The sequence below is a fragment of the Canis lupus genome, chromosome 6 (genome assembly GCF_011100685.1).
Source record: "Canis lupus familiaris isolate Mischka breed German Shepherd chromosome 6, alternate assembly UU_Cfam_GSD_1.0, whole genome shotgun sequence".
NCBI classification, from domain to species: Eukaryota; Metazoa; Chordata; class Mammalia; order Carnivora; family Canidae; genus Canis; species Canis lupus.
In genome coordinates, this window is record NC_049227.1 from 50,689,468 (window position 1) to 50,710,187 (window position 20,720).

The window sequence follows — 20,720 nt, forward strand, 5'->3', positions numbered from 1 at the left end:
TCCATCTAATAGCCTTAGGTCATAATCAGTCATCACACCATGGAGTTCACACTGAACTGAATGAAAGAAAAAATACTTCAAGAATAATAAATGTGTCAGTTATCATGTACAAAGTCATGAACACTATCAAGATACTACAAATCTAGTCCCAAAATATGAGGATAATTATGACATGCACCTTTGGGATGGGTGCAAAGAGTCTGAAGTCTCTACCAAATCCATTGGTCCTTAGCAGGAGGATGTGGTTGTCTTAATGCCTTGTGGATTTGGGATGTCATGTTTACTTGTTGGGGTTGAAGATGAATATTTCTGTGATGAGGTTGCAATGGCTTCCTATGATCTTTCAGTCTTTGTATTAGCAAAATTACCATGTTGGTTAATAGAATATAGTCAGGCTATTTTAAATAACTTTATTTTTAAATTTAACACACTCTTATTAGAAATGCTTTGGTATCAATACAATAAAAATACGCTGGTTTCTCCCCCACCACTGAATTGTGTCAAGTAACTGGAAAAGTTAAGCATTTGTTCTCCCTAGCTTTTTTGGGATTTTTTCCCCACAAATAATGAGTACTGCTTATTCACATGGCTTAATATGGCTATAATTATAATTTCTGGAGTCTCAGGAAAAAAGAAACAAAATACCCAGAAGAGAAGGTGGCAAATGTTTCTTAGTTTCTTCTCCAAAGGATGTTTAGGTAGATGATACACCTCTCAGATAACTTTTTTTCCCAGTTTTGCCATTCTCATCCTTAAAGCTGAAAATTAAAAAAAATAGTTATTAAAAAAAAGCTTTAGTTTTCACTCTAAATGACCATTTCATAGAATGCAGGAAAGTTTGAAACATACCTCAGATGATTTTATCCAACAATGTGAGCATTGTTTTAGTAGCACAAAAAGATAGTAGAAATAATAAGCTATGGTTAACTAGGGCTGAAGCAGGTTCAGAACTAGAAGGAACCTAATTTCTATAAAGATTAGAAAAATTAGTAGGACAAACACAGCATAAGTTGAGTAAATATAGATTAATGTGCGATTTTCATTATTAGCTTTAGATAAATTCCTACACATCAATGACTGTTTTGTGCATATTTCTGAGTTATGCACTACTAAAAATAAGAAAAGCATTGACATAAACTTTAATTCATGGCTGAGTTATCATTTAAGTCATCCAACTTGCTTACCCAAGGAGCTCCATCCTTGGATATAGAAGGACAAAAACATATTTCTTTGTGAGTGGAAAAAATGTTGACCAGTTATTAAGAGTTGGAGTAATTATAAAATTATGTCTTTGTCAGGATATAAGTATACTTTCAAAAGACAATATATCTTTTGAGCATATTCCACTGCTAATGATAAATGTGATGTAGAAAACATTTTTATAGATTTAGAATTCATAGCACTCCTCCAGTGTTCTGGTATCATGCCTTTAATACTTAGGACTTCAAAGTATGGCTGCCTTGGTCATGTTTCAAAAGTTGAAAGATGCTTTCAAGGCACTACATATTCTCTCATTTTCCAGCCATATAATTAGTTGTGTATTAACAAATGAAATGACCCCCATCTCTAAGGTGCTCTTTTTTCACAAATACGAGAGGGGATGGAGGGATCCAATACTGTAACAAGACTATGATAATTTTTATTCTTATTCTACTTATTTGAAATGTTTTCATTTAAAAGAAGTCAAGGAGCATTCTTTCCTGTGGAACCTTATGGGAAATGGTCATTTCTAATGTCAGAGTCATGAATATTTTCTCGAATTTAGGACCAACTGAGAGAATTTCCTTTGCTCTGTAGCCAGGAAGATGGTGTCTGCTGCCAGGATGGTGTCTACTGTCTACTGATGTTGGATGGTGAAGCCTGAGGAGAGGGCTGTATTTCTACAGCAGGAGGTGAACTTAAGGCAGAAGGCAAAGCTTTATATTTTCTACTCTTGGATTTTATGGATATCTACCTTGGCCCTAACAAAAAAGAGGGCAGGGGAAAAGTCCATTTTAAGGGACTTTTAAAAGGTCTCTTTTAAGGCAGGGACAAAGTCTTCCTCCTTACAGCTATTCCTCAACTTGAGATTTAGGAGATCAGACACAGCCTTTGTGCTGTGGACATTTAATGGAGTTTTTTTTTTTTTTTTTTTAATGGAGTTCTTGAAGACATCCTAGATGTGCACATCCTCAGCAGTGAGGTAATGCAGTAGCTCATTGTCCCATTTCTTAAGGGAAAAAAAAAAAGAATTCTAGATTGCTAGAATCTATTTTTTTTCTTTAGACCTATGGCAAGGAGATGTGTGGAGCTAGAGTATATTGGCAACAGGAAGGGGTACCAGGTTAAAAAGAATCTGGGCCATCAACTCTTGCTTGTATTTCTCCTTTCTGCTCTTTTTTGTTCTTTACTTCTTCTTCCCACAGCAATTCAGACACATAGTTTTGGCTGGTTGAACTTGGTGGAAGAGAGCTTGCCTCCTTATTCTCAGTATTCCTTGGCTCCTAATGATTGCTACACGTTGGCAATTTTGACACCAGAAGCGTGTGAATCCCTCGGAGCTGAAGTTCCCTACCTCCATCACCCTGGAATGCTGCTGACATATCTAAGAGGGGTGAATAGAGCTAGAAGTACAAGAGTAGGTTGGTGAGGACTACCAAAGAAAGCCAGCTGCCTAGTTGGTGGGAATAGTAGTGGAATCCCAGTAAAAAGTTATTGGGGCCACTCGTTGGTGGATGTATCTGGCCTTGAGCTGTACTTTAGAACATGATCCTGTTATATTTACATTAGCAGATGGACATAACTTTGCTGAATTTTCTTGTCATGTCTTAACCTGTTCAAGAGTTTTAACTAAGACATTTGGATCTCCAAGCTCCACTTTCTCCCATTTTTCTTCCTTCTTTGTGCTCTTTTCCAAGTTCAAAATTGCTCTTAGATAAGGCTCTCATAACAATATTTACACCAAGACTAATAATTCTTAATTATTATGCCTACCAATATATTTATATTTACTAGGGGACCATGAATAAAGGAACTTACTGAAATGATGGAGTTTCAGGTGTCAAGAAGCATTTATGGGGTGTTGAGGGAGACACTCAACCTATGTGGTGCTTGTGAAATCGACCTGCATAGGTGGCTATATATTTCTATGGGTGCCTTGTGAGGGTGAGGACATATGTCAATATGGTATGCTTATTTTAAAAGCCCATTAGAAAAAATATCATTTCTGTGATCCATGCACTGAATTGGAAAACAGGAATGTAAAACAATATCATGATGGAAGGTAAGGAATTTGGGGCATTCTGTTTATAATATGCTTTGATTGATAGTACGGAACTTTGTATTGTTACTTTGTCTGGAAAAGGTCTTCCTGTTTTCATTATGTTAGTTCAGTGGCATGATTAGTGTTGTCTGGAAATGTTAGTCACTTCCTGTCTTTTTCTATGGGGTAAATGTGTTGACATGGGTAGGGGAGAAGGAGTAAGGGCATTTGGGAGGAGGTGGCTAACATTCAAGGTAAAAGATAGAAGGTTTTATGCTTGGTAATGTTCCTGCTCTTGACCATAGTCAGTGTGTTTATCTTTTCTAGGTCTACTGTGTTGTTGTTTGAAAAATGAATTTAAGATGCACAATTTGATTAGCAAACTAAATTCATTCTCAAAACGGAAAGGAGGTTTTCATTTTAGTAGGTTTTCATTGTGGGGACACATCATTCAATTCTGATTTAGGAAGATAACTGTACACTTACCAAGAGGTTAGAAATTCTCCAGATAATTAAAATTTTGGTGTAAGTGTAATTTACTTAAAAGAATGGAAGAGGCTAATTTTATTGTATTATTGGCAATCCAGTATTGGGCATATGGGTTGCAGAAGAACCCTTCCTGAATTGTGCAAGTACTGCCACACTTCTATAGAATTATCAGGTTCTACTTGCTGAATTAGCTGGGATGTAATATTTATTGCTTTTTAACAAGAATCCTTCTATTAAAAACATTAAAATTACTATCCCATTCACACATTCAGAGCCTATATGTCTGGGTAATTTGACATAGGTCTTTAGCTAAGGTTAAGTACAGCTATTATACTTGATTTTATCAGGCTCTTATTTATTTATTTTTTTGTAAATGAGAAATAGGATATAATATTCAAGTGATAACAAGGAATTTAAATTGATGAGTGGTTACTTTTCTAGAAAAAAGTGTTACTTTTTCCATTTAATACTAAAAAAGCTAGATAGCTATAAAACTTTATAGAGAATGAGAAATGTGAATATATATAAAATAGAAAAAAATCACTAAGTTCAGGAAGATTATGGAAAGTTAAATATTATAGATAATGTAAGATAAATTGACATTCTGTTTTAAAATGTAGAAAATTAAGGAAATAAAGTTAAACTATAAAAGTATAGAGAAACAAGATATAGCAAAGTAATAAAATATCACACTGAAAATAAAATTTGTTTCTTCTTTTTTTCTTGCAAAATTAAGGCAACTTGTTAACTTAGGTAAGAAGTTTAAATAAAAGGCACAAACAAGTAGCTGGCCTCAGATTCTGGTGGGAAAAGACATGATGTAGATGACCCAACATATTAGTGATCCAAACACATTCACAAACAGTACCACACTGTGACAGAAGACAAATTTCGTTTCTAAGGTCAATCAATGCAGTATCCAAATCAGGCAACAATAGTTTTTTCATTTTATCTTTCAAAGTGACTTACTTTAGTTATGGCAACAATAATTCAGGTCAGATGAATAATAACAATAAAAAAGCCCTTAGCGTGTATTAGTTTGTGGGTGATCAAAAAAAAAAGCTGAAAGCAAAAGGATTTGTTAACAATGCAAAAGGAAGATTGTCACACAATTAAACAGCAGTGGCAAGCCTTGTTATTCTCATTACCTGTTAAGGATGGGTCTTCGGTCCCGTCTCCGGCTATCTGAACGTCAAGTGGACATTGTTGAGCAGGGCTGCCTAAGCTTTCTTCTTGCTCTTTCCGGGATATGGAATTTTTGTGGGGAGATCTGTGGCTTGTGTTTTCATAGGGCTTCATTTCTGATCTTTTTCTAGGAAGTGGTGTTGGTGTGGCAGGCTGGTAAACCTTACTGCAGGGAGCCACGGCATGGTAGGATGGTTTCTCAGCTTCTCCTTCAGCCTCTTCCTCCTCATCATCAATCACAACCAGCTCGGCATGGATGATCCCGTCATACCCTGTCAGAAGCTTCTTTTCTTCTTCGTTGTCTTCTGCCTGCTGATACCCCATGAAAATCATCGTCACAGGTTCTGAATCAGCCATATCAGAAGGCAGGGAATGAACGATATTATATCTAATATCTTCCTCATCCTCCTGGCAAGCAGAAGAATCCTGGTGGTTTGACTTCCCAGCTAGTGGTTCACTGGGACTCAGTCTTGCCTTTGGAGAGGCCAAATATTTGTCCTGCATCACATTTGATTCTTCCCAAGGAGTCATCAGCCTCTTTTGTTGGGTGTGCGGCATCTCCTCTGCTTGTTGAGTCACTGATCGGGGTTGAGGTACTGGCCGAACGGGACTGATATGATTGAGGCTGTTGTCCCTCTCCTCTGAAAGCCCATTGTCCATTTTGAGCATGGATTCATTCATATCATTACCTAGTCCATTAGCTTTCATCTTTATCCTTTCTTGAAAGTTTGGACCAGGAGTTACCTTTTCCCTCTGTGGAGTTGTAGGCCTGCCAAATGGATTGGCATAGACAGGCTCATGATACTCTGTTGGGGATTTAGAGTTTCTCTCGGAGGCTTGTCTCAAAAGTTCCTCCACCTCAACTGGTGCCAGGCCATCGGTGCCATTGTATGCTGCCCCATGATTAGAGCTTACTGCATATACTGACTTTTGCCCGTCATCGTAAACTTTTATTCCTGTACCTTTAAAGTCATCTGATGGGAGAGGTATTGAAGACAGGACTGTACTTTCTCCAGTTTTCAAGTCTTTTTCAACTTTAATTTCCATGGCATACAAAGCTGTTGAGAGAGAAATTTGATCTTTTATTTATTTAAAAGATTTTATTTCTTTATTTATGAGAGACACACAGAAAGAGTCAGAGACATAGGCAGAGGGAAGAGCTTCTCCCTGTGAGAAGCCTGATGCGGAACTTGATCCCAGGAACCTGGGATCACGACCTGAGCCAAAGGCAGATGCTCAACCACTGAGCCACCCAGGTGCCCCTGATCTCTGATTTTTAATTTTAATTTTTATTTATTTTATTTATTTTTTATTTTTTTTCCTGATCTCTGATTTAATTAAAGTTTTCTCTTATGAAGTAGCCTGCTTTCACAGTGTATTTTTATGCTAATTATGCTCTTGATATTCTTTTTTTTAAAGATTTATTTATTAATCATGAGAGACACAGAGAGAGAGACACAGAGACACAGGCAGAGGGAGAAGCAGGCTCCCTACAAGGAGCCTGATGTGGGACTCAATCCCCGACCCTGGGATCACGCCCTGAGCTAAAGGCAGATGCTCAATCACTGAGCCATCGAGGTGTCCCTCTTTGATATTCTCTTATGTGAGATTTTGTTGTTGGTTCTTAAAAGTTTTGATTTTATTCATTAGTTGTATAATGGTCAACCCTGTAATGACATAGGTTTCTATGTAAGGATGCACGGAAATACTGCAAAATGGGATTGAAAACCTGGTTGGAGAAGAGAAGCTGATGATTCCAAATAGCAAAGATCTTCATTGGGAAACCAAAAAATATTCTATTTGTAACTAATAAATCTGACAAGACGGATTATATTCTTACATTATTCAATGGGAGGCAACAGACCTCTTTGTTGGGAGGAATACATGGCCCTGGGCATTACAACAGGTAAAAGGCCTAGCACGGTATATTTTTAGTTACATCCTTGCTGTGTGGACCAGTAGCCTGCCGAAATTACAGAGGAGCGTTCTAAAGTTCTCCCAGCAGGGAGCTTGTTTCAATGCAGAGCGGGGAGGAAGGCTAGAATCACATGCTTCTCCTCCTGCCTCCTGTTGCTGTCTCTTTTACTCCAATATTCAGGTAGGAGGAAAAAAATAGAGCAATATCAGCTCAACCGAAAACAACCAATCTAGAGAGCGCTGGGTAGTTGAGCTCTGCCTCACGGCTCAGGCAAATTCCTTATGACTGGAGTTTTAAGAGCCAATAGGGTGGCTGCACCATTTCACATTCCCACCAACTGTGTGGAGGTTCCTCAAAGAGTTAAAACTAGACCTGCCCTGTGATCCAGCAATTGCACTGCTGGGGATTTACCCCAAAGATACAGATGCAATGAAACGCCGGGACACCTGCACCCCGATGTTTATAGCAGCAATGTCCACAATAGCCAAACTGTGGAAGGAGCCTCAGTGTTCATCGAAAGATGAACAGATAAAGATGTGGTCTATGTATACAGTGGAATATTCCTCAGCCATTAGAAATGACAAATACCCACCATTTGCTTCGACATGGATGGAACTGGAGGGTATTATGCTGAGTGAAATAAGTCAATCGGAGAAGGACAAACATTATATATGGTCTCATTCATTTGGGGAATATAAATAATAGTGAAAGGGAATAGAGGTGAAGAGAGAAGAAATGGGTAGGAAATATCAGAAAGGGAGACAGAACATGGAAGACTCCTATCTCTGGGAAACGAACTAGGGGTGGTGGAAGGGGAGGAGGGCGGGGGGTAAGGGTGACTGGGTGGCAGGCACTGAGGGGGGCACTTGACAGGATGAGCACTGGGTGTTGTTCTGTATGTTGGCAAATTGAACACCAATAAAAAATAAATTTATTATTAAAAAAATAAAATGGATTAATTCCCTGAAAAAAAAAAAGAGCCAACAGGAATCTGGGCCAAATGACAACATGGCTGCGCTTACGTCTCTTGTGACCTCCTGCCTCCCTTTTTGGACCATCTTGGATTTCATACCTCCTCCTTGGTCCCCTGGTGGTTCTTGGCCTTCCCTGGCTACCCAACTAAAACAGCACCCCTCTCTCCCTGTCCCCTTCCTTTGCTTTAGTCTTTATTTTCACACCCTAATATGATGTATTTTACGTAATTAATTTAGGGGTTGTTTTCTCCTTGAGAATGTCAGCCCCAAGAGGGCAGAGATTATTGCTGTTTTATTCACCACTCTATGATTACTGCAAGAATTGAGCTTGCCATGTGGTATGTGATCACTAAATATTTGTTGAATATTTAAATGGATGACTGCTTGATACATATAGAGTGTGGCTTTCTTTTCTACTCTAAACTTCAAAGTTTCCCTTTCTGCTCCCAGGTAAGCCTTCATTTTGTCCAGAGGCTTTGAAGTATAAGTTTTATGAAAATCATTCCCACATGGGGGTTAAATCATGTCTAACCTTCTCAAGGGGATACTTTCATTTTCATAAAGGATCTTAGTGACCCAAGAGAGTTTCTACTAGATGGAATACTTGGGGATAGAGATTTTTAAGCAGTGGAGCTTTGCTTTTAAGAGTTTGGCTCTTTCAAGCCTTTCTCTTATTTGTGCCTACCTAGTTTGCATGAGTACTATAACCCCATTATCCATACCTATGCAAGTAATGCAAATACCTCATGGAACTTTGTAAAATGGACCACTGCTTCACCTGAAGCATCAGATGTCACAGCAAGTTGCTAATATCTAACATTGTAAAATCTGAATGAGAACCTACCTTTGGGTACAGATTTTCCACATACCTTTTCTGTTTTGTTCATCATCTTCTGTTCCTTCATTTCTTTCCTTCCTTAATCTGGAAGGCACATAGGATTTCGGAAGGTCAGGGATGTTAGCATAGATGTCTTCGATGGACTCTGTAAAATTATTATTAATTCAAAATACATTTAGGATATATTTACAGTAATGGGAAAAATTTCCATGGATTTATTAAAAAATATCATAGACTGCTCGAAAACATACCTTCTGAAGTTTCTTCCTTTTCCACCTTCACAGACTATAAGAAAAAAGAGTTCTCCATGACTAATACAGTTTAAAACATGAATTCTAGATGTGGATATAGTTTAAAGAATGATATACTAATTGTGGACTCATTCTGGGAGGGGTTTATAATTTTAAATGTTAATGCTCACCCTTATTATGTCTTCTGTTGTCCTCTCAACTGATTTTAGTTTCTTTAAAATTGCCTCTTCATTGTTTGAGATTTGTAGCTCAGCCTTTTCAAGATCTTGGATCTCTTTCTCAATTCTGACAACAGAAAGATAATGTTTTTCATCGCTTCAGGAAGTACAAATGCAAAGTTCCCAAGTCTATCTTCTCCATATAAACACTTTCCTTGGAATATTGCATGTGAATATCCAGATACCTTTTAAGAGCACAGCATCACACTAGCGATCATACTTAGTACATGGAAGGTACCTAACACCTGGCTTTGATTTAACAATCTTCAATTCAAGTTTAAAACAAAAATTTCGACAGAAGGAATTCTTAAGTAAAGTGTTTGAAACTTGCCTCATTTGCTTCATTGTAATTACTGATGTTATTTCCAAATAATTAGAGAAATTTCTTTTATAAAGAGACTTAAGTTTAAAGTTGAACCAGAAGGAATGGTTCATCCTTTCCTGAATGGTCCATCCATAGTTATTTTATAGCTCATCAATTTTTCTTACCCATGTCTTCATATAAATTATTTGGAGAAAGCATTATAATTATTTTTTCTAGCCAATCAACACTTTGTAAGATTATAATATTTAGGCTTAATTTAATAATCAAAACTCTCTCTTCAAAATCCTGTGTATACTAAGACTGAAAATGATGCTTCATTTTAATTTCACAGTTTCCGAAGAATTGTGCCATATTATATTGAGTAGGGTAGAGATGAGAAATGGACAAAATATAGGATAGTGGCCTCAGCTGCTGCTGTTGCACAGACTTCATTTTCTTTTTTTTTTAAATTTTATTGATTTATGATAGGCACACAGTGTGAGAGAGAGAGAGGCAGAGACATAGGCAGAGGGAGAAGCAAGCTCTATGCACCGGGAGCCCGACGTGGGATTTGATCCTGGGTCTCCAGGATCGCGCCCTGGGCCAAAGGCAGGCGCCAAACCGCTGTGCCACCCAGGGATCCCCAGACTTCATTTTCTGGGGGAAAAAAAGGCACACATGGCCTGATGAAGTATAAGGGAATTTATAAGACAAAAAGACAGACATTCAAAATTGGATTATTGCAAAAATTCTGAGCTGGAATCTTGACCAGAGTACAGCTGCATGTCAGGTTCAAGTTAACACTGGGGTGTGGTGTCACGAGCTCTGTCCTGTATAAAAACACAGCCACTGGCACTCATGCAGTTAGTAAGGCTGAGCCTTGGCTGCCACTAAATATGAAATACGTGGAATCTGAGCCAAATATCCTAAACTCTAAAGTCAGCTGCCTCAAGGGATGGCTGATTAAATAGAGCAGCTAGTCTAGGAGGTGACAGCCATGGGTATTTGCATCTGCTATGGTAATTGTCCATTTTCTTGGCTTCCTTCTTAAAGCTGACTCTGGATATGGCAGCTCAAAAATCTTGTGCTATTGTCACACCAATAATAGCCCAGGGTATGGTCTGCTTGACCATTCTCTTACTCATTGCTACAGTTTCAAAGTTCTGACTTTCTTGCTGCCTCTGGCCATCGGTGATTGGCTATTTGCAGCTAAGGAAGTTTTCTCAGGTATCATAGAACTTCAAGTAAGTGTAGTATTTTGGTTTTTTAGAAGTTACCGAGGTCTATCTGTTATCCTAGTAAAATCTATCTCCATCCATGGTAGCACATTTGCCCATCAGTAGAGCTATGGGGATATATGTTGGTTGGTAGAGTGGAAAGTGATAGATCTGAATTATTCTGTTTCTGCTATTCACTATTTGTGAGAACTGATTCCTTTAACTTCCCTGAAACTTGGTTTTGTAACATGAACCATGACAACAGAGTACTTGCCTTACTTTATACAGAAATTTGGTGAAGCCAAGAAGAGGTGATGTGTATGAAAGCACAGTGAATACGGTTGATATCAGATCTAAGCATTAATATGGTATAATTATTAAAGGTTTTCTGCAATATTCTGTGTCTCTTTCTCCTTCCACACCCTGTCTCACAGAGTTCTTTATCCAATAGTAAAGTCTAATGAGGTGCCTTTGAGAAAACAAGGGCGTTCCAATCATTGCTGCAAGTGGCTCTTGGACTGCATGATTCACCTGTGGAACCAGATGGATCTGGGCTTAAATACTGGTTCATCTTCCAACTTCCTGTGTGACCCTGGACAAGTCAGCAGACCTTACTAAGCTTATCTTCATTCATTCATTCATTCATTCATTCACTCATTCGTTCGTTCGTTCATATAAAAATATTTGTTGAGTCTCTATTTTGTACCAGGCACAATCCTATCTGCTGGGGATATGATAGTAAACAAAACAAATTTCCTGCCTTCAAGGAGTTTACATTCTAGTGGGAGGACACAGTGGGGCTGGCAACCTTTTCTATGAAGGGCCAGATAGTAAATATCTTAGGTTCTGCAGGCCACATACAATTTCTGTTGCATATTCATCTTTTTTGCTTTGTTTTTCTTTTTCTATCTCTCGAGTGATTAAAAAAAAAGATTCCTACTTGCAGCTATACAAAAAGAGGCCAGGGCTAAACTTTGTCCTCGGGAGGGGGGGCATTATTTACACAGTGTGGTCAGGGAGAGGCTAACGGATAAAGTGTCATTTGAGCAAAGACATGAAAGAAGCGAGAGAAGGATGAATGAGGGCTTCAGGGGAAGTGTGCTTCCAAGAGAAGGAAGAGTAATGACCAAACCCAAAGTAAGTGCACAGGGAAGGAGAACAGTGGTGAGAAACGAAGTCAGAGAGGCGACAGGTGACTAGATCATATGGGACCTCATGCACAGTGAGGCCTTTGGGGAACCATGAGGGAGGCCTGAGCAGAGGACAAATGTGTTATGACCTGAAATTCAACCAATTACACTGGCTGGTGTGTGGAGAATAGACTGGGGGTGGGGAGTGCAAGGGGGAAACATGGAGGTCAGTTGTCATACTTCCATGAAAGTGGCTTATTCCAGGCAGTTGCTGGTAGAAGGATGAGAAGTGATTAGATATTCTGGAAATATTTTGAAGGAAGAGTTGTCAGGATTTGTTGATACATAACATGTGGGCTGGGAGAGAAAGAGAGATATCAAGGGTGATTCTAGTGTTTGTGAATAACTGGGAAGATGTGAATCCAATTGGTCAGACAGAAATCTGGGAGTGAGAAGAAAGGGGATTGGTGGGGGATGTGGTAACTTCGAGACAGTCTATGGTGATGAGGTTAAAACAACTAGATATAAAAGTCAAGAGCTCAGAGAAGTCTGGGTTTCAATATAAATTTGGGAGTTGGTACTTATAGCCATAGGAGTGAATAAGATTTCCTAGAAAGTCAGGGCTTCCAAGGACTGAATTCTGGAGCAATTAAACATTTATAGATCTGGGCAGTGTTAACTACTTCACAGGGTTTAACAAAGAATAAAAGAAATAGCAAGCATTCAGCAAATGCTAGTTTCCTCCTGTTTTTGCCCCTTTCTATAGCTGGGGTACAGAGACAGATTCTTATTCGTTTTGGCCAAATGTACTGGTATTTGCAGTTGCTTCCCTCTGTGGAGAGGCCTGAGAGATAATGTAATGCCACGTGATTCTCATGGATGTCTTTAGACTAGTATGGGAAGAGCATCAGGTTGAAAGCCTGCTAACCTCATCAAAGTATCTGCTAATGAATGTTTTTGAAGGTTTTCAAGTCACTGGGTGAAAGACCCTTTAATATAAGGTTGCAGTCAAATGACACATCAGGCATGTTTATGAAAACCGCAGAAACAAACAAACATCCTTTTTCTGTTCTTTATCATCTAGTTACAGCCAGTTGTCATTTATATAGGATAATAAGGAAGCCTCTTGGCTTAGAATCACAAACCTCTACCAGAGATGCTTACTGATAGATGGCATTTCCTGATTCTCACTTCAATGCAAAACTCTATACCCTATTGTTACATGTTGATTTGATATATCTGTATATTATTTGTGGACAATATAAATAACATCAAAAGATAAATGTTAGAGATTTGTCATTCTAGAAAAGCTCTCTGACATCAGAATGCCAGTGGAAGGGACGGGAACAAGAGTAACAGAGTATGGAACTGGCTCCTGCTGCCTCCCCTCACAGGGTCAAAACTCAGAGGGGAAGGCATGATGGTAGTCTGGCAATGGAAGAAGAGGTCTAACGAGCTCCACACCAGATAATGCACCAAGGTTTTAAGGATTGCTTGTTCTTAAGGAACATAAAACAAAAATTGCAACTGGCATGCAGACACCATTTTTGTATATATAGCCCAGGGGGGAGGGTCTCAACCGACAGTGATTTCCCCCCGCACTGAGGACATTTGGCAATGCTGGAGACATTTTAGTTGTCACAACTTGAAGACTTGCTGCTGGCATCTAGTCAGTGGATGCCAGGGACTCTGCTAAACATCTTATGATGCTCAGAACAGTTCCCACAAAACTTATCTGGTCGTCCAAAAAAAAAAAAAAAAACAAAAAAACAAAAAAAAACAAAAACTTATCTGGTCCAAAATATCAATGGTGCTGAAGTTGAGAAAGCTTGAGACAATGCTTGGTATGGTGGGTGCTTGATACATGCTTCCTAAGGGATTTTTAAAATATCCATCTCCCTGATATTTTTTCTTTTTCCTCATTATTTCTCTTTTCCATTCAGCTACGATATGGAATCCAAACTATTATTTGTTCAATAGAATTTGATCACCTCTATTTTTATTTAAAATTACCATTTGGGTTAACTTCCTTTCCAAATTTCTCTGTATTTATATCTATCTATGCATTTATTGATTTTTTTTTCTGGCTCAGTGACCATTCATAGTGAAGAGGATACTCAACCCAGACTTATTTATTTATTTATTTATTTATTTATTTATTTATTTATTTAAAAAAAGATTTTTATTTATTTATTCATAGACACACACACACACACACACACACACACACACACAGAGGCAGAGACACAGGCAGAGGGAGAAGCAGGCTCCATGCAGGGAACCCGATGTGGGCCTCGATCCCAGGTCTCCAGGATCATACCCCCGGCTGCAGGCAGCGCTAAACCGCTGCGCCACCGGGGCTGCCCTCAACCCAGATTTAAAGCTCAAAAAAATTTGGCCCCTAAATTAGGGACTCATATCTAATCCTTTTCCAAAAGGCTTGGATAGAGAGAAAGTTTTAGCAAGTGTAAATGAAGTACTGGGGAAATTGTGTGTGTGTGTGTATGTGTGTGTGTGTATGTGTGTATATCTGTGCATGGTGTATATATATTTGTATATATGCTCATCCATTTTACATACATACATAAACATACATATATGTGTATCTGTGAAATTTTAGTTTTATATCTATAAAATATAAGCTTATGTATATGTGAAATGATTTCTTTTTTATATGGAAAGCTTTTGGGGGAGGTCACTAGGGGATAACTTTCTAACCTTCACCTGCTTATCTCTCAGCAGACGGGCTAGAATTTCCATAAGTGCTCCCATGCCCACCTTTAGAAGGTATTACCTTTCTGAATGGGAACTGAGCTCCCAGAAATGCTGATTCAGTCTGCCGAGCAACAGGCAGCGGAGAAAGAGAAATATCCTTCTTGGGTGCCTCCTGGGCTGTTAGGCGGGGCCTGGTGGATGAGTTAGCACCTCTCACGATTTCTGAGAGATGGTGGGCAGGCATCATGTGCCAATTTAGATAAGCAGAGTACATGAAAAAGGATTTGTAATGCTATCCATTATTGGAATCTTTCTTTTCCTTGCCTATTTGCTGGGGAAAAATAGGGTTATTTTCAAGAGCTCCCTAGGTGAAAGCAGGTAGCTTTCATTTCATGCACTGTTCTAGTAATGACCTCCCTTAATCATCACGAGATAATGTCCCCAGTCCAATTTCAACACGCAATTTTTTTGTCTTAGGAAAAGGACAGCGCATAAATGCTGGATATACCAAGAAGGGGTTATTTCGGAAGGCAATTTTTCTGCTGCTAAGTGTCCATTTATCTCTTTCATTTTTTGGTGGAGTTAACAAGGACTAACAACCTAATGAAGTTTGCCATTGGGACGAAAAAAGCCAGAACTCAGGACAGTTACATCCTACCTTCCATCATTTTACTTGCTGGCAATTATAACAACCTTAAAATGTACTGAGGATCTACCCCACATCAGGCATTGATCTAATTAGTCCTCCCAGCAACCCCCATGAGTACCATGATTAGTTCCATTTGACCGATGAGCAAGCAGGGCGCCTAGACAGGAAACTGGCCTGCCTGGAGGCTTACAGGTAGCTTGTGGCAGGACAGAATTTGAAATCAAATCTCTGTCGGCAGAGCCTGAGCTTTTAACAGCTTTCTAATTAACCACCATGGGAACAAAACTTTAAAAAATGGATTCTTATGAACTTAGATACAACATTCATTTTGCTTAGTGGTGTAAAAGGATTTCTTACTTCCTATCATAACAAAGAAAGGAAAGACTGAAATGGTGGCTAGGGTCCACCCACATGTAAAAGTTGCTGACTCATACCTATAAAGGTAGTATTTCTGTCCTGGTCTTCATTAGGGTCATTTTGTTATAGTAGGAATTTTTCTGCTTAGTGGACAGTCTGACCAGAATTAAAGTCAAGGCTTTGTCTCTCTCTTTCTCTTTCTTTCTTTCTTTGGCTGCTTGAGTCTGGATTTTGGTGGAAGTCTTAGAACAGTCTCTTTCAGACTCGGGGTTTCCCTCAGCTATAGCCACTTTATAGAGAGCCTTTCTTTGGCCATAGAACTATTGTTCAAAGTAATAGAAGTTTTAGGCCTTAAAGAAAAACTGACTGATGTAATTTGATTATACAACCATAGTTTGAAGGTAATCACTGAGGCTATGTTTGAAATAAAGTTTATGACTGGCTTTAGCTGTATACTTTGAAAGGACTGATGACCTGTTTGCCTCTGGGGAGTCCATGCTCTCTCATTAAAAGCTGGGCCTAAAAAAAAAAAAATTAAAAAAATAAAATAAAATAAAATAAAAGCTGGGCCTACACCCAAAGAAGACCCAATTTTCATTTCTCTGGGTTGGCCTGAATCAGCAGCACTGGACCTAGGTCTATATCACCGCTGATATACCTTTAAAACCAGTTGATGGAAGTGTTAGGACCACCTCACCAACTCTACCCCAAGTTAGACAAAGAAGGATCCAGTTTCTTTGGGAAATCATGGGCTCTCAGAATGGGTTTGCCTCCAGAAGGTGTTGAATTAGGCCTGGAGTGGTGAGCAGTTGTCATCTTTGACTCTTCCCTTGGACTGCAGATTCCCTTTCCTTTCCTTTCCCACTGAATCTTGGGAGAACAGGAGATGGCTGGTGATTTACCTACATTTTGTTAGTTTTTGGGTGAAGGTCTACTTTTTTGTTTTCAGTTCTACCCATGGTAATAAGAAAGGGAGCTCAAAGTTAACTAAAGCTAACATACTTGGTTTACTTCCTTAGCCCAATCAATCTTTGGTTTTCTTATCTAGTGAATAATAACAGTATTCACAAAAGGCTGTCTTAAGGAGATAAATGAAATCATGTTTGTAAGCTTCTAGCATAGGGTGTGACACAGAGGAATTACTCAATAATGTAGGAGTAGTTACCCCTTTCTCTTCCTACTCTACTACGGAGAGGAGGACCATCTATGACAACTCTAATAAAAAAAAGAAAACCTACCAGGTCCATTTGGGGATTTGATCTTCAACTTTAGTATCGATGATTTTGGAGCAAATGTGAGTGTTAATATATAGCCTCAGGGACACACTGTCTTTAAAAATACAGTTCTAGCCAGAAAACCAAAACACGCTCCAGTTATTACTAGAATTTTCATAATATTTATGGGAGTGGTGTCTATTTAACAAATGTTATCTATTTTATAATTGAGATAATATGCTAGTCTGTTTTGACAACCTGCTAATCCCCCCTTCACCCCAGTTCATTTCCCCTGTTCTTTTTAGTAATAGAACTCCTTGAGTTTAATGTGTCTCCCAGTTATCCTGCTACAGACTACATTTCCTGGTCTTTGCATTTAAATGGTACCATGTGACTAAATTCTGGCAATAGGATATTAGCAGAAGTGACCTCTCCAATTTTCAGGTCATATCTTTAAAATAGAACAGTTTGCCCTCCTTTTATCCTCCCTTTCCTACCCTGGAATGCAGATGTGGTGATGATGAGCTGTCTTTGGCCATCCAACCATGAGATTGCTTAGGAAACAGCAAAGGAACAGGACAGAAAGAAACAGGGTCTCTTGATCATTGATCATCTCATGGGACATTGCTTCTCCTCTTCCTTTGAATGTCTCCCAGCTAGGATTGTTATGGGTGTGAGAGAAATGAACTTTCTAATCTTGTTTAAGCCATTGCTATTATAGAATTGTTTAAAGCAACAAAACCGGCAATGCTAACTATTGCATTGTCTTATGGAGATGAATCTCTGAGTGACCGATTCTATGAGATTTTCCAAATATTTTTCTTTGATTTGCAAAATTACTCATTAGTATCTTGCATTTCAGGTAGTTAGCCAGTAAAAATAGAAAAATAAGTCAGTTTTGCGCCTAGTGATTAAGGAATTTACATGTTTCTAAATCATCTATCAAATCTGACATGATTTATATTGATGATAGCTAGTTAATATTGAATGGCTAAGGTTTACAATGAAAAAAGAAAGATTTACTTATTTATTTATTTAAGATTTTATTTAGGGATCCCTGGGTGGCGCGGCAGTTTGGTGCCTGCCTTTGGCCCAGGGCGCGATCCTGGAGACCCAGGATCGAGTCCCACGTTGGGCTCCTGGTGCATGGAGCCTGCTTCTCCCTCTGCCTGTGTCTCTGCCTCTCTCTCTCTCTTTGTGACTACCATAAATAAATAAAAATTAAAAAAAATTAAGATTTTATTTATATATTCATGAAAGACAGAGACAGAGACAGGGGACAGAGACATAGGCAGAGAGAGAAGCAGGCTCCATGCAGGGACCCTGATGTGCAACTCAATCCTGGGACTTCAGGATCACACCCTGGGCCAAAGGCAGGTGTTCAACCACTGAGTCATCCAGGCATCCCTTTTTATTTATTTTTTAACCATACCTCATTTAAATGAATAGCTTTAGAATCACGACAGATACTATTGAGTATATGTAGTTGATGACTTCAATCAGGTAATCTTGACTGTGGTGTGTTGGTCATAGGTAATGGGCAAATAAGCTATTACTTATGGATCAAAGGTTAAAGATATTTTATCTTTTTAAAAACGATTTTATTTATTTATTCATGAGAGACACAGCGAGAGAGGCAGAGACACAGGCAGAGGGAGAAGCAGGCTCCCTGTGGGGATCTTTTTTCTTTTTCTTTTTTTAAAGATTTTTAAATTTATATATTCATGATAGACACACACACACAGAAAGAGAGAGAGAGAGAGGCAGAGACACAGGCATTGGGAGAAGCAGGCTCCATGTCAGGAGCCTGACACGGGACTCAATCCCAGGACTTGACGACGCCCTGGCCCAAAGGCAGGAGCTAAACCACTGAGCCACCCATGGATCCCCAACCCTGTGGGGATCCTAATGCAGGACTTGATCCTAGGACCCCAGGATCATGACCTGAGCCAAAGGCAGATGCCCAGTCACTGAGCCACCCAGGTGCCCCAAGATATTTTATCTTTATAGATAGTTTGCTTCATGATATTATCAAACTATATTTTCTTATAAAATTGACAACATACAGTCTAGTAGAAGGGGGTTGTTTTATTTTTTAAAACTAGGGGTCTGATAAATTTCATCGAACATTTAACAAACTTTTGAAAAGTCCTTACTATGTGTCAGGCACATTTTATTCACCAAACTGAAATAAAAGTATACCAAAAAAGATGAAGAATACTTTTATGCATAGGCATAGGACCAGAATTGCCTTACTATCAGCCCTTGCCAAAAGGGTATGTGTGTAATAAGGAAGAGCTAACCCACCAGTGCAAACAATCACATGCTATGGGTAAGCATGCCAGAGAATTAAAGGGCATTTGGCATACAACAAACACTCAGTTTGCCCTGAGCCAGATCTATTGCCTCTAATCCTGAGCATTTAAGAACAGGAGGAGTATAACACAGCAGCTTCAAGATAACAAGGAGCAGAGAGCCGGCCCAGCAGTGACATTGAAACACGTGTCAGTCTGCTCTGATAATTGCGAACAGAGCGGATGTTTAGAAAAGCTTAATAATTTATGGTTACATATGAGCAGCTTTTGCATGGGTGAATCATATCTCCTAATATAACTCAGTAAATATTAATAATTATCTTATGGACAGATGATATATCATGATTTGAAACTGCCATGTAGGCAGGTAATGTTAGAAGATAATAATTTAGCAGGAAAGCAAACCCTCTTAATCAGAATCATATTTTGTAAGTCAAGGGTTTCATTTGCCATGAAAAATAAGAAACCAAACTGGTTTTCAGAGAATCACCCACTTTCATGCGCAGATTACAAATGTAATTTTAAAATAATAGCAAATAAATGCATGCTCTGGAGGTTGGTGCCGTATGGCATACTGGCTTCTCGAATGGGTGTGTGTTTTTTAATTAGAGCCTGTAGAGAGCCTTGTCGTACATGCCAAACACTTAAGAGCTAAATAATTTCAATAATAATTCACACTGACCTCTGCATAGGTGTAATGAGTGTCCCAAGTGATCTTCAAATACTGCTATAGCCAAGACATGATAAGTTAGCTGCAAATGTGCTTCCCCCTGATTTGGGGAGGTTTTTTTTCTTATTAAAAAAAAGGTTGTAAAGGAAAATATTTTAAGTGAATAAACTACTTGTAACCGTATTATCAAATGGCAAAACATATTCAATGATGTATACAGCCACCGACTCTCTCTACTCAGAAATAATTACCGGCTTTGTGCCTTGTAACCCTTAACATTTGACTCCAACAATATTATAGAGCAGCCACTGTGTTTTCAACTTTCTATCCAATTCATTTTTGCTTTGTTTCTAGTATTAATTGTTCATACTTGATACCAAGAACAGGACCCTATTATTTGAAGACCAATAAATATAAATTCCAACCTTAATATAACATAGAATAACAAACAAGGATCAGTTAGCCTGGGGTGGTCTAAATGGACTAGGTGACACTTGCCTCATGGCAGAAAAAGATGCATTCCAAGGGGTGTGGTGTGGAAGCTTTCTGAGCCAAGAGGCTGGGGTGGGCGACAATCTTGGGGAATGGGGAAACCTAAGCCCTTTGGTAGCACATTATACAAAAGAGTCTCTGCCTTTGAACATTCTTTATGGTAATGACTTGGAGGATGGATCACTGAAACTAATTCTCCTACTTTCTCCTTTGTTCATTTATTTCTTTGTTCCTTCTCTACTCATGTCAACACAGCCAAAGATTTATGACATCCATACTAATGGTTTTAAGTTTCTGTTCTGAGTTACCGTGTTTTGAATGAAATAATTAATGTAAAATCACTTTGAAAAGTTAAAAGATCTAAAGGGAGGTAAACATAAATAAATATTTGCTTGGAGGCACCTATGATTCTCAATCTCTAGATGAAGATGGGTTTGATGTGGGGGATTCTCTATATGTGTTTATTGAACTGTATCAAGAATAAGCTGAGTGGATCATGGTGGAATGAGTCTGGAGTCAGAAAGATCTACATGTGACTCATGG

General features: G+C 38.7%; 1 protein-coding gene across 1 annotated transcript in view; it reads right to left on the reverse strand.

Moving 5' to 3' along the window:
- Positions 1-396: 396 nt before the first annotated feature.
- Positions 397-20,720, reverse strand: part of PALMD (palmdelphin) — a 49,631-nt gene continuing 29,307 nt past the window's right edge. Inside the window, exons 4-8 of the mRNA XM_038541231.1 lie at positions 9,067-9,181; positions 8,897-8,930; positions 8,677-8,790; positions 4,879-5,973; positions 397-758 (exon numbers count right to left, since the gene is read on the reverse strand). Of these exons, the coding sequence (XP_038397159.1) occupies positions 715-758; positions 4,879-5,973; positions 8,677-8,790; positions 8,897-8,930; positions 9,067-9,181 (1,402 nt within the window). The 3' untranslated portion in view covers positions 397-714. The remainder of the gene's footprint in view (positions 759-4,878; positions 5,974-8,676; positions 8,791-8,896; positions 8,931-9,066; positions 9,182-20,720) is intronic.